Source organism: Lygodium microphyllum, chromosome 9 (assembly GCF_053477565.2).
Source record: "Lygodium microphyllum isolate KBCC chromosome 9, Lygodium_microphyllum_v1.1.10, whole genome shotgun sequence".
NCBI lineage: Eukaryota > Viridiplantae > Streptophyta > Polypodiopsida > Schizaeales > Lygodiaceae > Lygodium > Lygodium microphyllum.
The window spans coordinates 130,475,901-130,491,292 of NC_141143.1; the positions used below are offsets into that span (position 1 = coordinate 130,475,901).

General features: G+C 48.1%; 1 protein-coding gene across 3 annotated transcripts in view; it reads left to right on the forward strand.

Moving 5' to 3' along the window:
• Positions 1 to 217: 217 nt before the first annotated feature.
• Positions 218 to 15,392, forward strand: part of LOC148031584 (magnesium transporter MRS2-2-like) — a 71,569-nt gene continuing 56,394 nt past the window's right edge. For 2 of the 3 annotated variants that reach the window (XM_087685159.1, XM_087685158.1), the window contains exon 1: positions 221 to 760. In XM_087685159.1, the coding sequence (XP_087541285.1) occupies positions 329 to 760 (432 nt within the window). In that variant the 5' untranslated portion in view covers positions 221 to 328. Of the gene's footprint in view, positions 761 to 15,392 lie in introns of all 3 variants that reach the window. The other variant, XM_087685157.1, reaches the window with a different exon arrangement.

The following is a 15,392-nucleotide window of genomic DNA, read 5'->3' on the forward strand; positions in this document are numbered from 1 at the left end:
GTCATTTGTAAGGGTCCATTTTTTGGTGGCAGTATACTGACCCCTTTACCCTACCATATTGACACACGGATTGATCAACCTATGATTAGGATCTATGATTATTAGGATTAAGTGTTTATGTGGCATAAATTGGTGTTGGTAAAGGTAGCAAGTAATATTAAAGATCTTAGCAAAATTTTCTTGAGATTGCTTGTTTGGGAAGAAAGCAAGCCTTTGGTTTTTTTTTTTTGTTTTTGAAGAAAGCAGCTCCCTTTCTCCCTTCTCTTGCTCTCTCGAGCAAATCAACCAATGAATCAAGCGGTATAGGGCGCTGTCTGAGGAATGTCTCATGGCCGGTAGCAGAGCCGCTGCGAAGCTTCTCGCAGCATCCCTCCAACGGCAGCTTCTTCTGGAAAGGCAATTGCTCTCTGGTGGAAGAACGCTCCTTGAATTGAAGAAGCGGGACGCTGGCAATCCACTGCATGGCTGCGGGGCACCGAGATTCTGCCACGGCTCCCCCGCCGACACGTTCCTCCCCCTCAGCAAGGCGGCTCGCCGCAGGCTCGGCTTAAGGATCATCAGCAGCAATTGTGAAGCTGTGGATGCTTTCAAACAGCACGTGGTTACGGAGCAGGCCGCACCGGCCAGGTCTGCCTCCGCCTCGTCTGCTGCTTCCGGTAGAGAAGACAGGAATCCCTTCAGTAGCTCTGTGAAGTACAGTGTCATCAAGATCAATTCCGATGGCACTTGGGAGCCCCTCGTCCTCAACAGTGCTGAATTGGTCAGTGCTTTATTCCTCGCACACTTGTTTTTTCCAACATTCAGAAATTCATTTCAATGTGAACTATGCAGTAGTGTTTTTCAAACATTCAGATATCAAATTCAAGGTAGTAGGCCTTAAACAATCACGATTAACATCCTGTCCATGTTGTTTTTAGTTGAAATTGCTGAAGTCGCTATCAAAAGTTGCATAATCTCATGGCATCGCTCTTTTTCATAATCCATAAATCAATTCAAGATGCACTCGGGTAGATGGGCCAATAGAGTGATACCCCTCCAAAAGCAAAGTACATTCCACCCCAACTAAGTGACAGTTTTGCACAAAAGATGCATTTTTAAGAGCTACTTAAAGCTATGATACAAATTCATAACTATCACATATAAGCTTAATGCGGCTTAAACAAGTGAGCCATGTAAAATCTTTCATATTTTGGATTTTGTAAAACCTTGTGTAACTTGCCTTGTGGTGGGGGGGGGGGGGGGGGAGATTTGATGGGGACAGTTAGATGACCCTGTATCGGCCCTTTACCCTATATGATTATGTGTGACTTGGGATTTGTGCATTTTGCATGTATCTGTGAGAGTGCGCAGCGGAAGAAGAATACGAACACAGAGGAGAGGAGAGAGAAAGTAGAGAATGAAGGAAGAAAGTCTGCACTGACTGAGATGAATGCTGAATACACTGAAATGGACTGATCAGTCCCTGCATGCAGCCCGAAGCGTCAGTAAGGGAATCAGATCAGGCTGATGACGATGGCAGCACCAAAGACGGAGGAGAAGGACGTCGGAGTGTGCACCTGCTGAAGAGAGATGATCAGCCAAGTGTGGGGGGCTGGCTATATATAGCCAAAAGAGCCCAAAACTGGCCGACCTGCCCCAGGGGCCCTAAAAATGGGCTGACTGCATTTAATGCAGTCCGACTGCATTAAATGCAGTCGCAAAATGCTGACGTGGCACATCTGGGGCCCTAAAAATGGGCTGACTGCATTTAATGCAGTCCAACTGCATTTAATGCAGTCGCAAAATGCTGACGTGGCATATTTGGGGCCAAAAAATCCCGAAACAGGGGGACAATGCCTGGCAGGTGTGGGCAGCCTGGGAAATGCAAAAACTGCCCTAAAAATGCACACTGGACCCCGACAAATAAAGGGAATGCATAGAAATGCTAACTGACAGCCAGTCCGACTGTGTCTAGCCTCCTCCATCATAACACATGACGGACATGTCAGAGCTCCTAATGTCCTCGTCTGACTCAGACTGAGGCTCACAGGCAGGAGATGACAAGGCATGACAAACATGACTGCTAACACCCCCTCTCAGATCCTGGATGTGGCTGAAGGCCAAGGGAGAAACGGATCCTGGGGTGGCAAGTGTTAGCAGAGTATTTGTCAGCTCATGTGTGAGTCTGAGCTTGATCTGGGTTGGGCATTTTTATTAGGTATTTTAGGTATTTTTTTGGTGTGGCATTTTATGCCATTGGGGCATTTTATGCAGCAGTCGGCCAGCATTAAATGCTGTCCGACCAGCATTATTGCTCCCCACTTTTTCAGCCTATTTATACTCAATGGCTCCTCCTCAGTCAGTCACTTCATCTTCACCATCTGCAGACTCTGTGGAGAGAGGAGCCAGTGCCAGTGCCCACACAGCCAGTGACTCACTGTTGTATGCGACTGTCTCGTGTTCAGATATATGGATTCCATTTCCCGTGCATACATCTGAGTTCTCATCTATATCGTGTTCTTTCTTTTCTCTTTTTGTCTTGTGTTTCAGCAGTTTATTTCAGCACATGTTTATACTTCCACCGCTGCTCCACTTCTGACATGGTATCAATTTTCAGGATTTGCGTTTTTGCTGTGTTTTCTTGCTGATTTCAGGACTGTTTTGTACCCCTGCTGATCAGACGACTGCTGTCGCAGCCAGGCGACCTGTTTTGGGGCTGTTTTCAGCCTGCGTTTTTTGCAGTTTTGCCATCGCCTGTTGCCTACGCACCCTCTGCTGCCTGCATTTTTCATCTGCAGCTGCTGGCGACAGTTTTCTATCTGTTTTTCTCCAGTTTACAGCCTGCGTTTTGCTGATTCAGCGTCTTCGTGGCTGGGTGACTGTTAATTCAGGCCGTTTTTGCTGTTTTTGGCAGTTTTTGACTGATTTTTTGACTTTCTGCAGCAGATTTTGTCTTCTATTGATCAGATTTTGGGTTATCTTGCATGTGAACTCTCATTTTTTGTAGTCTGTGCTTGTGTTTTGGCTGTGTTTCCTCTCTCAATTCCATCTCTTCTCTACTTCTCTTCTTATCCTCTCCATATGGCTCCTCCGTGCACTTCCACTGATGATAAGCTACATATGACCTCGATGGTTCTTGAGCATGAGACATCCTTGAGATTACAGGGGCGGCTTCCGGCACATTATGGAGGTGAGGCTTATGTAGCTTCAGAGAGGGGTGACGGGAAGAAGAAGTCGAAGGCCCAGTGTTACCACTGTGGCAAGAAGGGACATTTGCGGAAGGACTGCAAGAAGTTAGCGGCTTCCAGGAAGAAGGAGCAAAAGACGAAGCGGGATGCTGGCTCTACCAACGAGTCCTCTCCTTCATCAGACTCCGACTCCGATCCTCCGACCAAGGTGAAGTCCAAGGCGCGGAAGGGATCCTCTTCTTTGGATCGCGGGAAGGGCTTGGTGGCCCCTTCCTCGGCTGCTTTCTAGTGGTGGTGATGAGGTCATCCCTCACGACTCTCGTGCCAGAGAGGGAGTGTGAGTGGGTGTTCAGGTGGGGCAGCCGCGCCTCATCTATATTTTTTATACAGGTGCACAGGTTCCAGAGAGGGACGTCCCTGACGCATCGACTTCAATCTGGTGGAATCAAATCCTGGAGCTGGGATTGACATCCAGGTTCATGCTGAGCTGGTTATTTGACAGAGAGCGGAAGGCTTTCGTTTGGAGCTCACATGAGGGGACACTTTGGCGGTCTGGCCGAAGGCGGGGACTCCATGGTCACCTATGTTCAGAGGCATTTTTGACAGGATGGTCTTGTATGCTACTGCGAGACATTGATGATGGACACAGAGACATGCTATGATCTTCTCTATTTTCAGGTGTTTGGTACGATCGACATCGACATCAGGTTCTCTCCGAGGCACCTTGGTGGTGGCTTGATCACCCACTGTTTGGGTATCCATGGTTCTACTTGGTGGTTCTATGTTGTATAGTTTCTGATCCCTTTTTCATTGTACTATTGTATTGTATCAGATCACTCATGATCTGAGAGAGGGTGTTAGCAGAGTATTTGTCAGCTCATGTGTGAGTCTGAGCTTGATCTGGGCTGGGCATTTTTATTAGGTATTTTAGGTATTTTTTTGGTGTGGCATTTTATGCCATTGGGGCATTTTATGCAGCAGTCGGCCAGCATTAAATGCTGTCCGACCAGCATTATTGCTCCCCACTTTTTCAGCCTATTTATACTCAATGGCTCCTCCTCAGTCAGTCACTTCATCTTCACCATCTGCAGACTCTGTGGAGAGAGGAGCCAGTGCCAGTGCCCACGCAGCCAGTGACTCACTGTTGTATGCGACTGTCTCGTGTTCAGATATATGGATTCCATTTCCCGTGCATACATCTGAGTTCTCATCTATATCGTGTTCTTTCTTTTCTCTTTTTGTCTTGTGTTTCAGCAGTTTATTTCAGCACATGTTTATACTTCCACCGCTGCTCCACTTCTGACAGCAAGAGGAATGCCAAGGTCGATGAAGTCCGTCAATGTAGACTGCCGCTGAAGGAGCTCCTCACGATCCTGGAAAGCCCCCTCTAAAACACTAGGGGCCAGGGAATCCACAGCCACATCACTGAGATCGTCCCCCTCTGAAAGGGATGGGGGGTACGAGGGAACCACCGGAGGAGAAGGTGGGGGATGGGAAGGAACCTGTGGAATAGAAGGTGCACAAGCGGGAACGGGTGTAGCAATAGACTGCCGCGGAGGACCCTGTATCAAAGAAGGGGAATGGAGCCTATAAAGCCCGCTCTCCTGCCAACCTGTAGATAAGACAGCTCCTGTAGAAGAATCCTCAATAACAACAGCATGCTCGGTGAAGATCACTCGTGTGCCAAGCCTCGTAAGGCCATAAACTGAGAGGAGGGGAAGGCCCAAATCCGGAACATGTAGGGCCTGTGAAAAGGAGCTCGTAGGTCGGTCTGTAAACAAAGGCAATGTGCCAACACCACTAATAGGCACCGATAAAATGTCACCAATAGTGACTGAACCCTCTGATGGACGGAGATCCTGTAACAAATCACCTCGGGGAGTCATATGACTCGAAGCACCACTGTCCACTAACCAAGGCTGCGCAGAAGACACTGCAGCCATGGAAGAAGGATCCTCCTCCAAAGCATGGATATGAAGGAACACTGACTCATGGGTAACAGCTGGTGTAGAGGTAGAAGAAGGCTCCGATGTAGATCCACCCTTCGCTCCCGGACGAAGGTGAGGGTACTTCTTCCAGCATTTCTCCTCGGGATGTGTCCCTTTCCCACAGTGTGGGCACTTCGGTCTCTCTGAATCTAAGTCAGAGCCTGAAGAACTGTCCTTCTGCTTAGCCTTTGACTTCTTCTTCTTCTTCTTCTGTCCTCCCGAACCTGCAACAAAGGCTCTAGTGGAGTCGGATCCACTAGCACTGACCTCTCTGAGTCGCTCGTCATGCTCCAAGACAAGCGGGGATAGCTCCTCCCATAGAAGCTTCTCACGGGTCCTCGATGTAAGAAGGCTGGTGTAGAAGACATCAAACCGAGGCGATGGCAGCTGAGTCAAAAGAATCATAGCCATGTCTTCAGAAGATATCGTCCGACCGAGGGATGCAAGCTCATCCCTCATATCCTGTAATCTGTTGATGTGGTCCTTCATGGAAGGACTATCATCAATAGCGAGCATCCGCAACTTCTTTTCAAGAGATATCCGGTGGGCAAACGTCTTCTGCTGATAGAGAGACGCTAGCTTCTGCCACTCGTCCGCTGCAGTCTTCAATCTGTGAACATGAACAAGGACAGAATCCTGCAAACTCAGAAAGAGGAAAGATCGGGCTCTAGAATTGAGCTGATCCCATAAGGCTGCGTGATCCATAGATGTCCCATCTGCGGGATCCACCATAGGCCGGGGAGTAGGAATAGAAACAAGCTCCCAAAGATCGAAGGAGTCCAAGATACACTCCACCTTGCAGGACCATAGAGAAAAGTTGGAGCCATCCAACCGGTCCTCTTTGGGCAGCTGAGGAAGTACGGGTACCTGTACAGGGGGTACCAAAGGCTGCATCGTCGGCCCACTGGAAGGGGATTGCCGAGATACATGAATAGAAGGGGGACGGGAACGAGGAATAGACTCCGTAGGACGATCCTCGCGATAGAAATCACGCTTCCGTTCAGATGAGTGTTGAGACAAAAGCTCATCATCTGAATCATCAAAACCTGTAGACTGATGATAAGACATCTTCCAATCTGCAAAATACCAAACACCAAAGAAAACTGTGCCGATGCCGAAGAATGACCACCAGAAGGGTCACCAACCACCAGAAGAACCACCAAACTCCAGGAAATCAGGTCGCCAAGCACCAGAAGGTGAAAACGCAGCTGTGTAGGGCACAAAATCCGGAGGGAAAGTTGCCAGGCACCAAAACGCAGCCCAGAAAAGAAGCGCCTGCTGGAGATGAGCCGCCAGGAGGGAAAACGACCACCTTGGATGCAAAACGCAGCCTGTAGGGAGTCGCCCAGCTGAAGAGAAGGCCACCCAGCTGAAAACGCAGGGAGCAGGAGCTGGTTGATGACGTGGCAGCCTATGGAAGGGGCTGATGCAGCAAATGCAAATATTCAGACCACCTGGAGGGGCCGCCTGGCTGTTGGAGAGAAGGGGGGCAGCAATAGATGAGAGGTGTGGTCTCTCTCCAGTCGATGAAGACCTCCGTGCTCTCAGTTTGGCGATGATACCATGTGAGAGTGCGCAGCAGAAGAACACGAACACAGAGGAGAGGAGAGAGAAAGCAGAGAATGAAGGAAGAAAGTCTGCACTGACTGAGATGAATGCTGAATACATTGAAATGGACTGATCAGTCCCTGCACGCAGCCCGAAGCGTCAGTAAGGGAATCAGATCAGGCTGATGACGATGGCAGCACCAAAGACGGAGGAGAAGGACGTCGGGGTGTGCACCTGCTGAAGAGAGATGATCAGCCAAGTGTGGGGGGCTGGCTATATATAGCCAAAAGAGCCCAAAACTGGCCGACCTGCCCCAGGGGCCCTAAAAATGGGCCGACTGCATTTAATGCAGTCCGACTGCTGACGTGGCACATCTGGGGCCAAAAAATCCCGAAACAGGGGGACAATGCCTGGCAGGTGTGGGCAGCCTGGGAAATGCAGAAACTGCCCTAAAAATGCACTCTGGACCCCGACAAATAAAGGGAATGCATAGAAATGCTAACTGACAGCCAGTCCGACTGTGTCTAGCCTCCTCCATCATAACACATGACGGACATGTCAGAGCTCCTAATGTCCTCGTCTGACTCAGACTGAGGCTCACAGGCAGGAGATGACAAGGCATGACAAACATGACTGCTAACAGTATCACCGCTGTATTCCTCCTATTGATTTCAGTTAGGACAAAGAGGATTTGCCTTGTGTGTGACTATTGTAAACTTTCTATTTAGAGGATAGTGCCCACTTTAGTAATGGCTTTGTTTGTTGCCCATTTTAGAGACGTGTCTTGTAACCCGCTTGTTGTTCTGCCTTTTCTACCAACATTTTGAACGATTTTGTTGTTATGAATCTAATTTTTGTTATTTGCCTTCAATCTTGTGACCCTCTGATTTCTTTGCTTAATGTTGAGAAACAAATGGTGCTTGCATTTTTTTGTCTTAGTATAGCATATAAGTCTATGGCGCCAAGGTATTCTACTACTTTTTGGTTAATGCTTTGAGTGTTGCTGACATCATGAATCCTCTACTAGTGTCATGGCAAACATTACAATGACCTTGTGACTTTCCTCTAGAAGCTCTACTTCACCGTGGTGTTTTAATATGGAACTTTTTCCGTAAGTGATGTTAGAAGACCCATAATAGTGGCCATGTAGACGTGAGATATCCTACTATTTACATAACTGTTGCCTAACAATCGCTCATCAAAGAACCTGCTCTTAAATTTCTTTCTTGGGTGAATTCTGCTCCTAGTAGCAATGGATGATCACACATTATGGTGCGTAACTCATGGATGATGTCCTACTCATGATGGGAAATTGAGTTGGTGCTTGTGGTGGTTCATTTTCTAACCGTCTTTCCACAAATTTGTGGTTCTTTTTTCTTTTCACGGTGTTTGGCTTCTTTCATCTTTTTAAAAGGTGAAAACAAACAAAACCGTGCTATAACAATGGCTTAGTCAAGAATGCAGTGTAAATAATTTTAAAATTAAGCTTGGGCAACATTCATCTGAACATGACTTTGAAGCATATAGGTAGGGAAGCAAGGGGAAGAAAAAAGCAAGCAATGCATTGGTGTACAGAAGTGTTTGGCTCTCCTACTATCTTGAAACATCCAACATAAAACTATGTTGGAGTCTATCTCAACACACATTTGATACAAGAAATTTAGATAGAAGGTACCTGTCAAAACGAGAGTTGAAGTAGGAACTTACAATAGAAAACCAAAGAGGAAAGACAAAGGTAATGAGAAGAACAACATAGATTGTGAAGAAGGATGATACAAAGAAAAGCCCCTTCACATTTCACAATGTGACTATATTGAGGCTCTTGGGAATGTGAAGGCTGAAGATGGGAGAAAGTGTGACTGAAGAAGAGCAGACACTCAATTGATAAGTGCTGGCAAACCAATAAATTGCCACTTTATTAATAATTATTTATTGGCTCTAAAAATAGTCCCAAAAGAATATATATCAATCAATATGAGAATCCAAAAGAATATATATCAATTAGTATGAGAATCTAGTATGTTGATAGAATACACGGAGTTCTATGAAAGAGGCTCATTGTGCATTGCCACTTTCAAGTTTCATCCCTCACTCTCTCACTCGTGCTAGCCATCCTATATCTCCTTGCTATTCCAAGACTTGTCGCTAACATTCTCTCTTCTCTCTCATCATCATTGTCATCATCATTATCATTATCAACTCATGATACAGGTTGCCACCCTACTTTCCCACATTGCAAGGAGTTGTTGCTTGCCCTTTCAATCCTCCGACCGTGCTTTTGATTTCCAGTCACATCTCTTGGCTCCTGAGGCTGTTGCGAGGTTTCTGGTCACTGCATTTTTTGATCTTATTATAGACATACTAAAAGACTCATTGAAAGTGTAATGCACTGTAGTTCACACTCCAGAATGGGCAGGAATGATTAGAGCTCCTAGTGTCTCTCAGGCTCAGATGGAGCTCACAACCAAGAGATGATACATTGACATAGTACAAGCTAAAAAGAGGGCTGTTTGATGCAGCAGCCTCGATGCAAAGCACAGTAGTGGGAGCATGCGGGCTGAGGTTTATTTCTAGCCTTGCATTGCTATTTTAGTGGGCTGCAGTGTGCAATCACACCTGGTTTTAAGGCGATCAGCATTTTATGGAGGCAGTTGCATTATTTTATTATTTTTCATGCAGTTTGCCATACTTTTGGCATGCCTACACAGCATTGGCCAGATTTCTAGCACTTTGGCTAGTCATAGCCATCAAACAGTGGCTAGTAATTCATTCATATTTTGCAGGTTCAAACACTCTGGCTTTTAGGACTCTCCTCCATTTTCTAGTGCTGCCATTTGTCATTAGCCTGACCCAGAATCCTCATTGACACTTTGGGTTGTGTGCAGGGACTGATCAGTCTACTTTGTATTCAGCTTTCTTTTTGAGTTCAGTGTAGATTTATCACTTCCATTCTCTTCTTTCATTGCAGTCTCTCTCTTCCCCTCTCTCTCCGTGTTTGTGTTCTTCCATTGCGCTCTTACACTTCTTTGTATGTGTTGGTACTAGAGTGGTCTATATCATATTTTTCCATCGATATTGGTGTTTCGTGGCACTAAGGATCCGTTCAGGGAGATGACTTTCTTTGATGCTTCCCCTTGGCTTGCACACCACTCCACTCCTTTAGCCATTCAATAGTCAATTTTCACTTATTCTCCTCTTCATTAATGTTTTGTTGAGTTCATTGTGTTTGTTGTGCTTGTATACACTGTGTTTTCTTTGCAAACTCTAGTGTATGCTTATATGCTATCAAAGTTGGTGCTGCCATGAGATCTAGGTTTGTGCGAGCAACATATACTAACCTATGATTTCTTAATCACCTTCATTGTGGAAGCTTCCTACCCACATTGCCTTTTCTTCTTTGGAGGCCTTGCTGTGGCACTATTTCCTCAACATGAAGGATGCTTCCTCAACTTCTTTCTCTTCTCTCTCTTCTTTCTATTCTAAAACCAATCTAAATTTCAGGTTGATGTTAGAGGTGGTGTTGAGTGAATATATACAAAGAAGGTGGCCCAACTCCACTTCTCAACATGTGACACATGCTATTGTCTCCTTTGGCATAGGTAGAGGGAGGTGTGTATGAATCATGACATTTAGTTGGTGAGAGATTGGCTCTCTCTCAACTAGGGGAGGACAAACCAATTTGAGAACCTTTGACGATTGAATGCCTTTATTTAACCCAAGCCTAATCATAGGCTGGTATAAACCTTTTGAATTTATATGAGGCAAAAACCCTCTTTGTGTTAGCCTGCCCTTTTATCATTCTCAGTCTGTCATCTCCTGGTTGTGAGCTCCTGTCAGAGTCTGACAGGAGACAGAGGAGCTCTGTCAGCTTAGTAGTTGCTGTTCTTGTCTGTATTCAGCCTTCGGGAGTCACACAGCCCACACTGGGCTTTTTCATGTGCAGTCGGCCCAAATTTCTGGGCAGGTCGGCCAGATCTGGCCAAGTCGGCCAGATCTGGCCAAGTCGGCCAGATCTGGCCAAGTCGGCCAGATTTGGCAGGTCGGCCAAATCTGGCCAAGTCGGCAAGTCGGCCAAATTTGGCAGGTTGGCCAGTTTTCTGGCCTGGGGCTATATACAGCAGCCCCCCAGTCATTCCCAGCATTGTCTTCTGCAGGTTCAGCACTCTCTCCGTCCTCTCCCGCTCCGGCATTGGTGCTGCCATTGCGTTCAGTCTTTTCTGGTGCCCTCACTGACGCTCCGGGCTGCGTGCAGGGACTGCTCCGTCCATTTCAGTGTATTCAGCATTCATCTCAGTCAGTGCAGACTTTCTTCCTTCATTCCCTGCTTTCTCTCTCCCATCCTTTGTGTTCGTGTTCTTCTTCCGTTGCGCACTCTCACATGGTATCATTGCCTGACTGAGAGCACGGAGGACATAACTGCTGGAGAGATACCTCACTGCTGCTGTCATCTCATTTGCAACTGCCAAGGCGGCTCCTGTAGGAGGCTCTTCTTCCTGCGTTTGCTGTAAATGCAGTCTTCCGAGGCTGCCACGTCATCCAGCGACCCTTCTACCCTGCGTTTTCCATCAGGCTGTCCCTCCTTCTGCTGGGCGACACATCCTCAGCCTGCATTTTGCAGTTCTGCTGGTCGCTACCACTCCTGGCGGCACATTTCCTGTTGGCGACTCATTTTCTGGCTGTGTCCTGGTGCTGGTGGTCTCTTTTCTGGTGATCGTCATCAGTTATCTTTGCGTTTTGCAGATCCAGGTGTTTGTAGGCTTTCTCAGCCTGCGTCTTGGTGGTTGGTGACCAAACTGCTGGTCATACTTCGACATCGGCACAATTTTCTTTGGTATTTTGCAGATTGGAAGATGTCTTACCAGTTTTCAGGCTTTGACGACTCAGAGGATGAACTCCTTTCTCATCATTCCTCTGAGCGGAGGCGGGATTATCAGGAGGTTCGACGTCGGGAAGAACCTCCTCGCACTCGTCCTTCTTCAGTCCATGCATCTTAGAGGGTTCCATCTACCGTGAAGGTATCTTCCGTGAAGACTGCTTCAGATGTGCGGATGCCTTCCTTGATTCCCTCCATTTAGGTGCCGATTCTCCCTTCCTTTCTGAAGAAAGATAAGTTGGATGGTTCCAACTACTCCCTCTGGTCGTGCAAGGTGGCATGCATCCTCGATACATTTGACCTTTGGGAGCTTGTTTCTTCGCCCATCGACCGTCCCCCCGCGGATTCGTCCGATGGCACCTCTATGGACCGTGCAGCCTTGTGGGATAGACTCAACTCTCGAGCCCGTTCCTTCCTTTTTATGAGTCTACATGATTCCGTTCTTGTACATGTTCACAGGTTACAGACCGCGGTGGAAGTGTGGAAGAAGCTTGCGTCTTTGTATCAGCACAAGACGTTTGCCCACAAGATTTCCTTGGAGAAGAAGTTGCGGATGCTCAGTCTTGATGATTCTCCTTCCATGAAGGAGCACATCACAAAGATGGAGGATATGCGAGGCGAGTTAGCCTCTCTTGGTCGTATGATATCGTCTGAGGATATGGCGATGATTCTGTTGACTCAGCTACCATCACCCGTTATGATGTCTTCTATACCAGCCTCATCACCTCGAGGACCCGTGAGACACTCCTATGGGAGGAGCTTTCCCCGCTTGTCTTGGAGCATGACGAGCAACTCAAAGAGGTGGGAGCCAGTGGCTCCACCAAGGCTTTTACGACAGGCATAGGTGGCGGCAAGAAGAAGAAACAAAAGAACGAGAAGGCTAAGGACAAGAAGGAGGAGGACAAGAAGGATGCGAAGGAGAAGAAGCCCAAATGTCCCCACTGTGGGAAGGGCACTCATCCCGAGGAGAAGTGTTGGCAGAAGTATCCCCATTTGAAGCCTAAGGAGAAGGATTCAAAGGCGGCCCCAGCCACGACAGAATCTGCGTTTGTGCATGTCTTTTTTGAGGAGGATACAGCCCTAGCTTCTACCACTCTGGAGAAGCCTTGGCTCGTAGACAGTGAAGCATCTTCACATATGACCTTCCGCCAGGATTGGCTTCAGGATCTTCGTTCCCGAGGGGGTACAATCACCATTGGTGACAATTCTACAGTCCCTGTTCGAGGCGTGGGGACTCTACCTATGTTTTCTGACAGGCGGTCTTCCTCCGCCAAAGTTCTCTATGTCCCTGATTTGGGTTTTAACCTATTGTCTGTGCATGGCCTTACTCAGCTAGGTACCCGAGTCATTTTTACTCAGGATGTAGTCACAGTGGAGGATGCTTCTGCCGGTGATGCTCTTTGGACAGGTACACAGGAGGGTGGGCTTTATACGCTCACAGCCTTGGCTGCGAGGACTTCCCATGAGCTTGGGCTGCTTTGGCATGCTCGGTATGGTCATTTGAACCTCGATTCTCTTCGGCGGGCTTCTCGGAGGAAGATGGTGGAGGGACTTTCAGATTTCCCTCGTCTTCACATTTTGTGCCCTAGCTGCTTGAGGGGCAAGCAGCATAGGCAGCCTCACCCTCAGGTTGCTTCTAGGAGGGCTACTTCTCCGCTCGAGTTGGTTCACACCGACCTTTGCGGACCTATGGGCACGGCCTCCCTTGGGAAGGCCCGGTATTTGATGCTGATTGTGGACGACTTTAGTCGTTATGTGTGGCCTTATTTCTTGGAGTACAAGAGCGAGGCGTACTCCCGTTTCTGTGAGTGGCAGGTGTTTGTGGAGACCCAAACAACTTCTAAGGTTCGTGGCGTTCGAGCTGATCACGGTGGCGAGTTCACTTCTCACCTTTTCTCTCAGTTTTGCAGGGATCATGGTATTCGGGTGGAGTATTCACATCCGAATACACCATCTGAGAATGGTGTGGTGGAGCGTGCGAATCGGACCATGGTGGAGATGGCCCGATCTATGCTGGAGCATAGGAGTCTTCCTCATTTCCTTTGGGGTGAGGCGGTGGCTACAGCGGTGCATATTCGCAACCGCTCTCCGACTTCGGCTTTACAGGACATGACTCCTTATGAGGCTTTCTTTGGGAAGAAGCCTTCAGTGTCCCATTTTCGCATCTTTGGGTGCGACGCTTTTGTCCATGTGGACAAGAAGAAGAGGAAGACGAAGTTCGACTCTAAGTCGAGAAAGCTTATCTTCGTGGGTTATAGCACGACCACGAAGGGATATCGGCTCTACGACCCGACGACACGGAAGGTTGAGGTGAGCAGGGATGTGATCTTTGATGAGACTTCGGCCTCTGAGGATCCGATTGATGGTTCCATTCCAGGTGCTTCTTCGTCATCGACGGACCCCCCCCCCCCCCCCCCCCCCCCCCAACCTTCTCTTCCTTCCAGGATACCCCTTAGCACCCCCCCTATTCCTCCTCCTTCGGCTTCCCTTTCCCCTTTGGTGGATGTGCCTCCGTCTTCTATGAGCTCTTCCACCTCCCCTTCGGGATCTTCACGGGATACACAGCCTTCTTCCGATGCGGAGGATCTACCTTCATTTGGTGAGGGAGAGTCCCTCTTCGATATGGGTGCTTTGCAGGTTTCGGAGACTACCCGGTCTCCCTCGCAGCAGCAGGAGTCTCTTAGGTTTCCCTTATGGTATCGCCGGCTCATGCAGGATTCAGGTGTTACTCACTTTCCTGCTTCTTCTACAGGTCCACGTCGATCAGCCCGTTTACAGGCCTAGCGGGATAGTTCACTATGTGTGAACTATGCTCTTATGTCACAGATTCTTCAGGATTCCGAGCCTTCCACTGTGGAGGAGGCTCTTGCACAGGATATTTGGAGACAGGCTATGCGGGCCGAGCTCGATTCCATCGAGCGAAACCATACTTGGGAGCTTGTTCCGCGTCTCGAGAAACGGAAGGTGATAGGTGTGAAATGGGTCTTTAAGACCAAGTATCTTGCAGATGGCTCCTTGGACAAGCATAAGGCTAGGCTTGTTGCCAAGGGTGTTGCACAGCGCGCAGGCTTGGACTACTTCGAGACTTTTGCTCCTACAGCTAGGATATCCACCATTCGAGTTCTTTTGGCTCTTTCCGCTCACCACCGTTGGCCTGTTTATCAAATGGACGTCAAGTCTGCTTTTCTGAATGGCGTCCTTGAGGAGGAGATTTATGTTACATAGCCTCCTGGTTTTCTTGTGCAGGGGAAGGAGGATCATGTCTACAGGCTGCGGAAGGCTCTTTATGGCCTGAAGCAGGCTCCTCGTGCTTGGTACCAGAGGATTGACCGCTTCTTTCTACAGAGTGGCTTTGCGCGCTCCGCTCATGATCCCAATCTCTACTTACGGGTTGTGGATTCCCTTTCTGTTTTCCTTATCTTGTATGTCGATGATCTTATCATTACAGGGAGCGACACTCAGCAGGTGGAGCATACTCGGTCCATTCTTCAGCAGGAGTTTGACATGACGGATCTAGGGATCCTTCACTTCTTTCTAGGACTGGAGATCTATCAGATGGCACAGGGCATCTTTATCTCGCAGCACAGGTACATCTCCGAGCTTCTTTCAGAGTTTGATATGGTCGCGTGTCGGCCTATCTCATGCCCCATGGACCCTGAGTCCAAGCTTTTGACAGATGGAGTCCCCCTTACAGATGCCACTCGTTACAGGTGCCTTGTCGGCTCTCTCATCTGGCTACTGCACACTCGGCCGGATATTTCTTTTGTGGTGGCTTTATTGTCTTATTTTATGAAGACTCCTACACAGGATCACTGG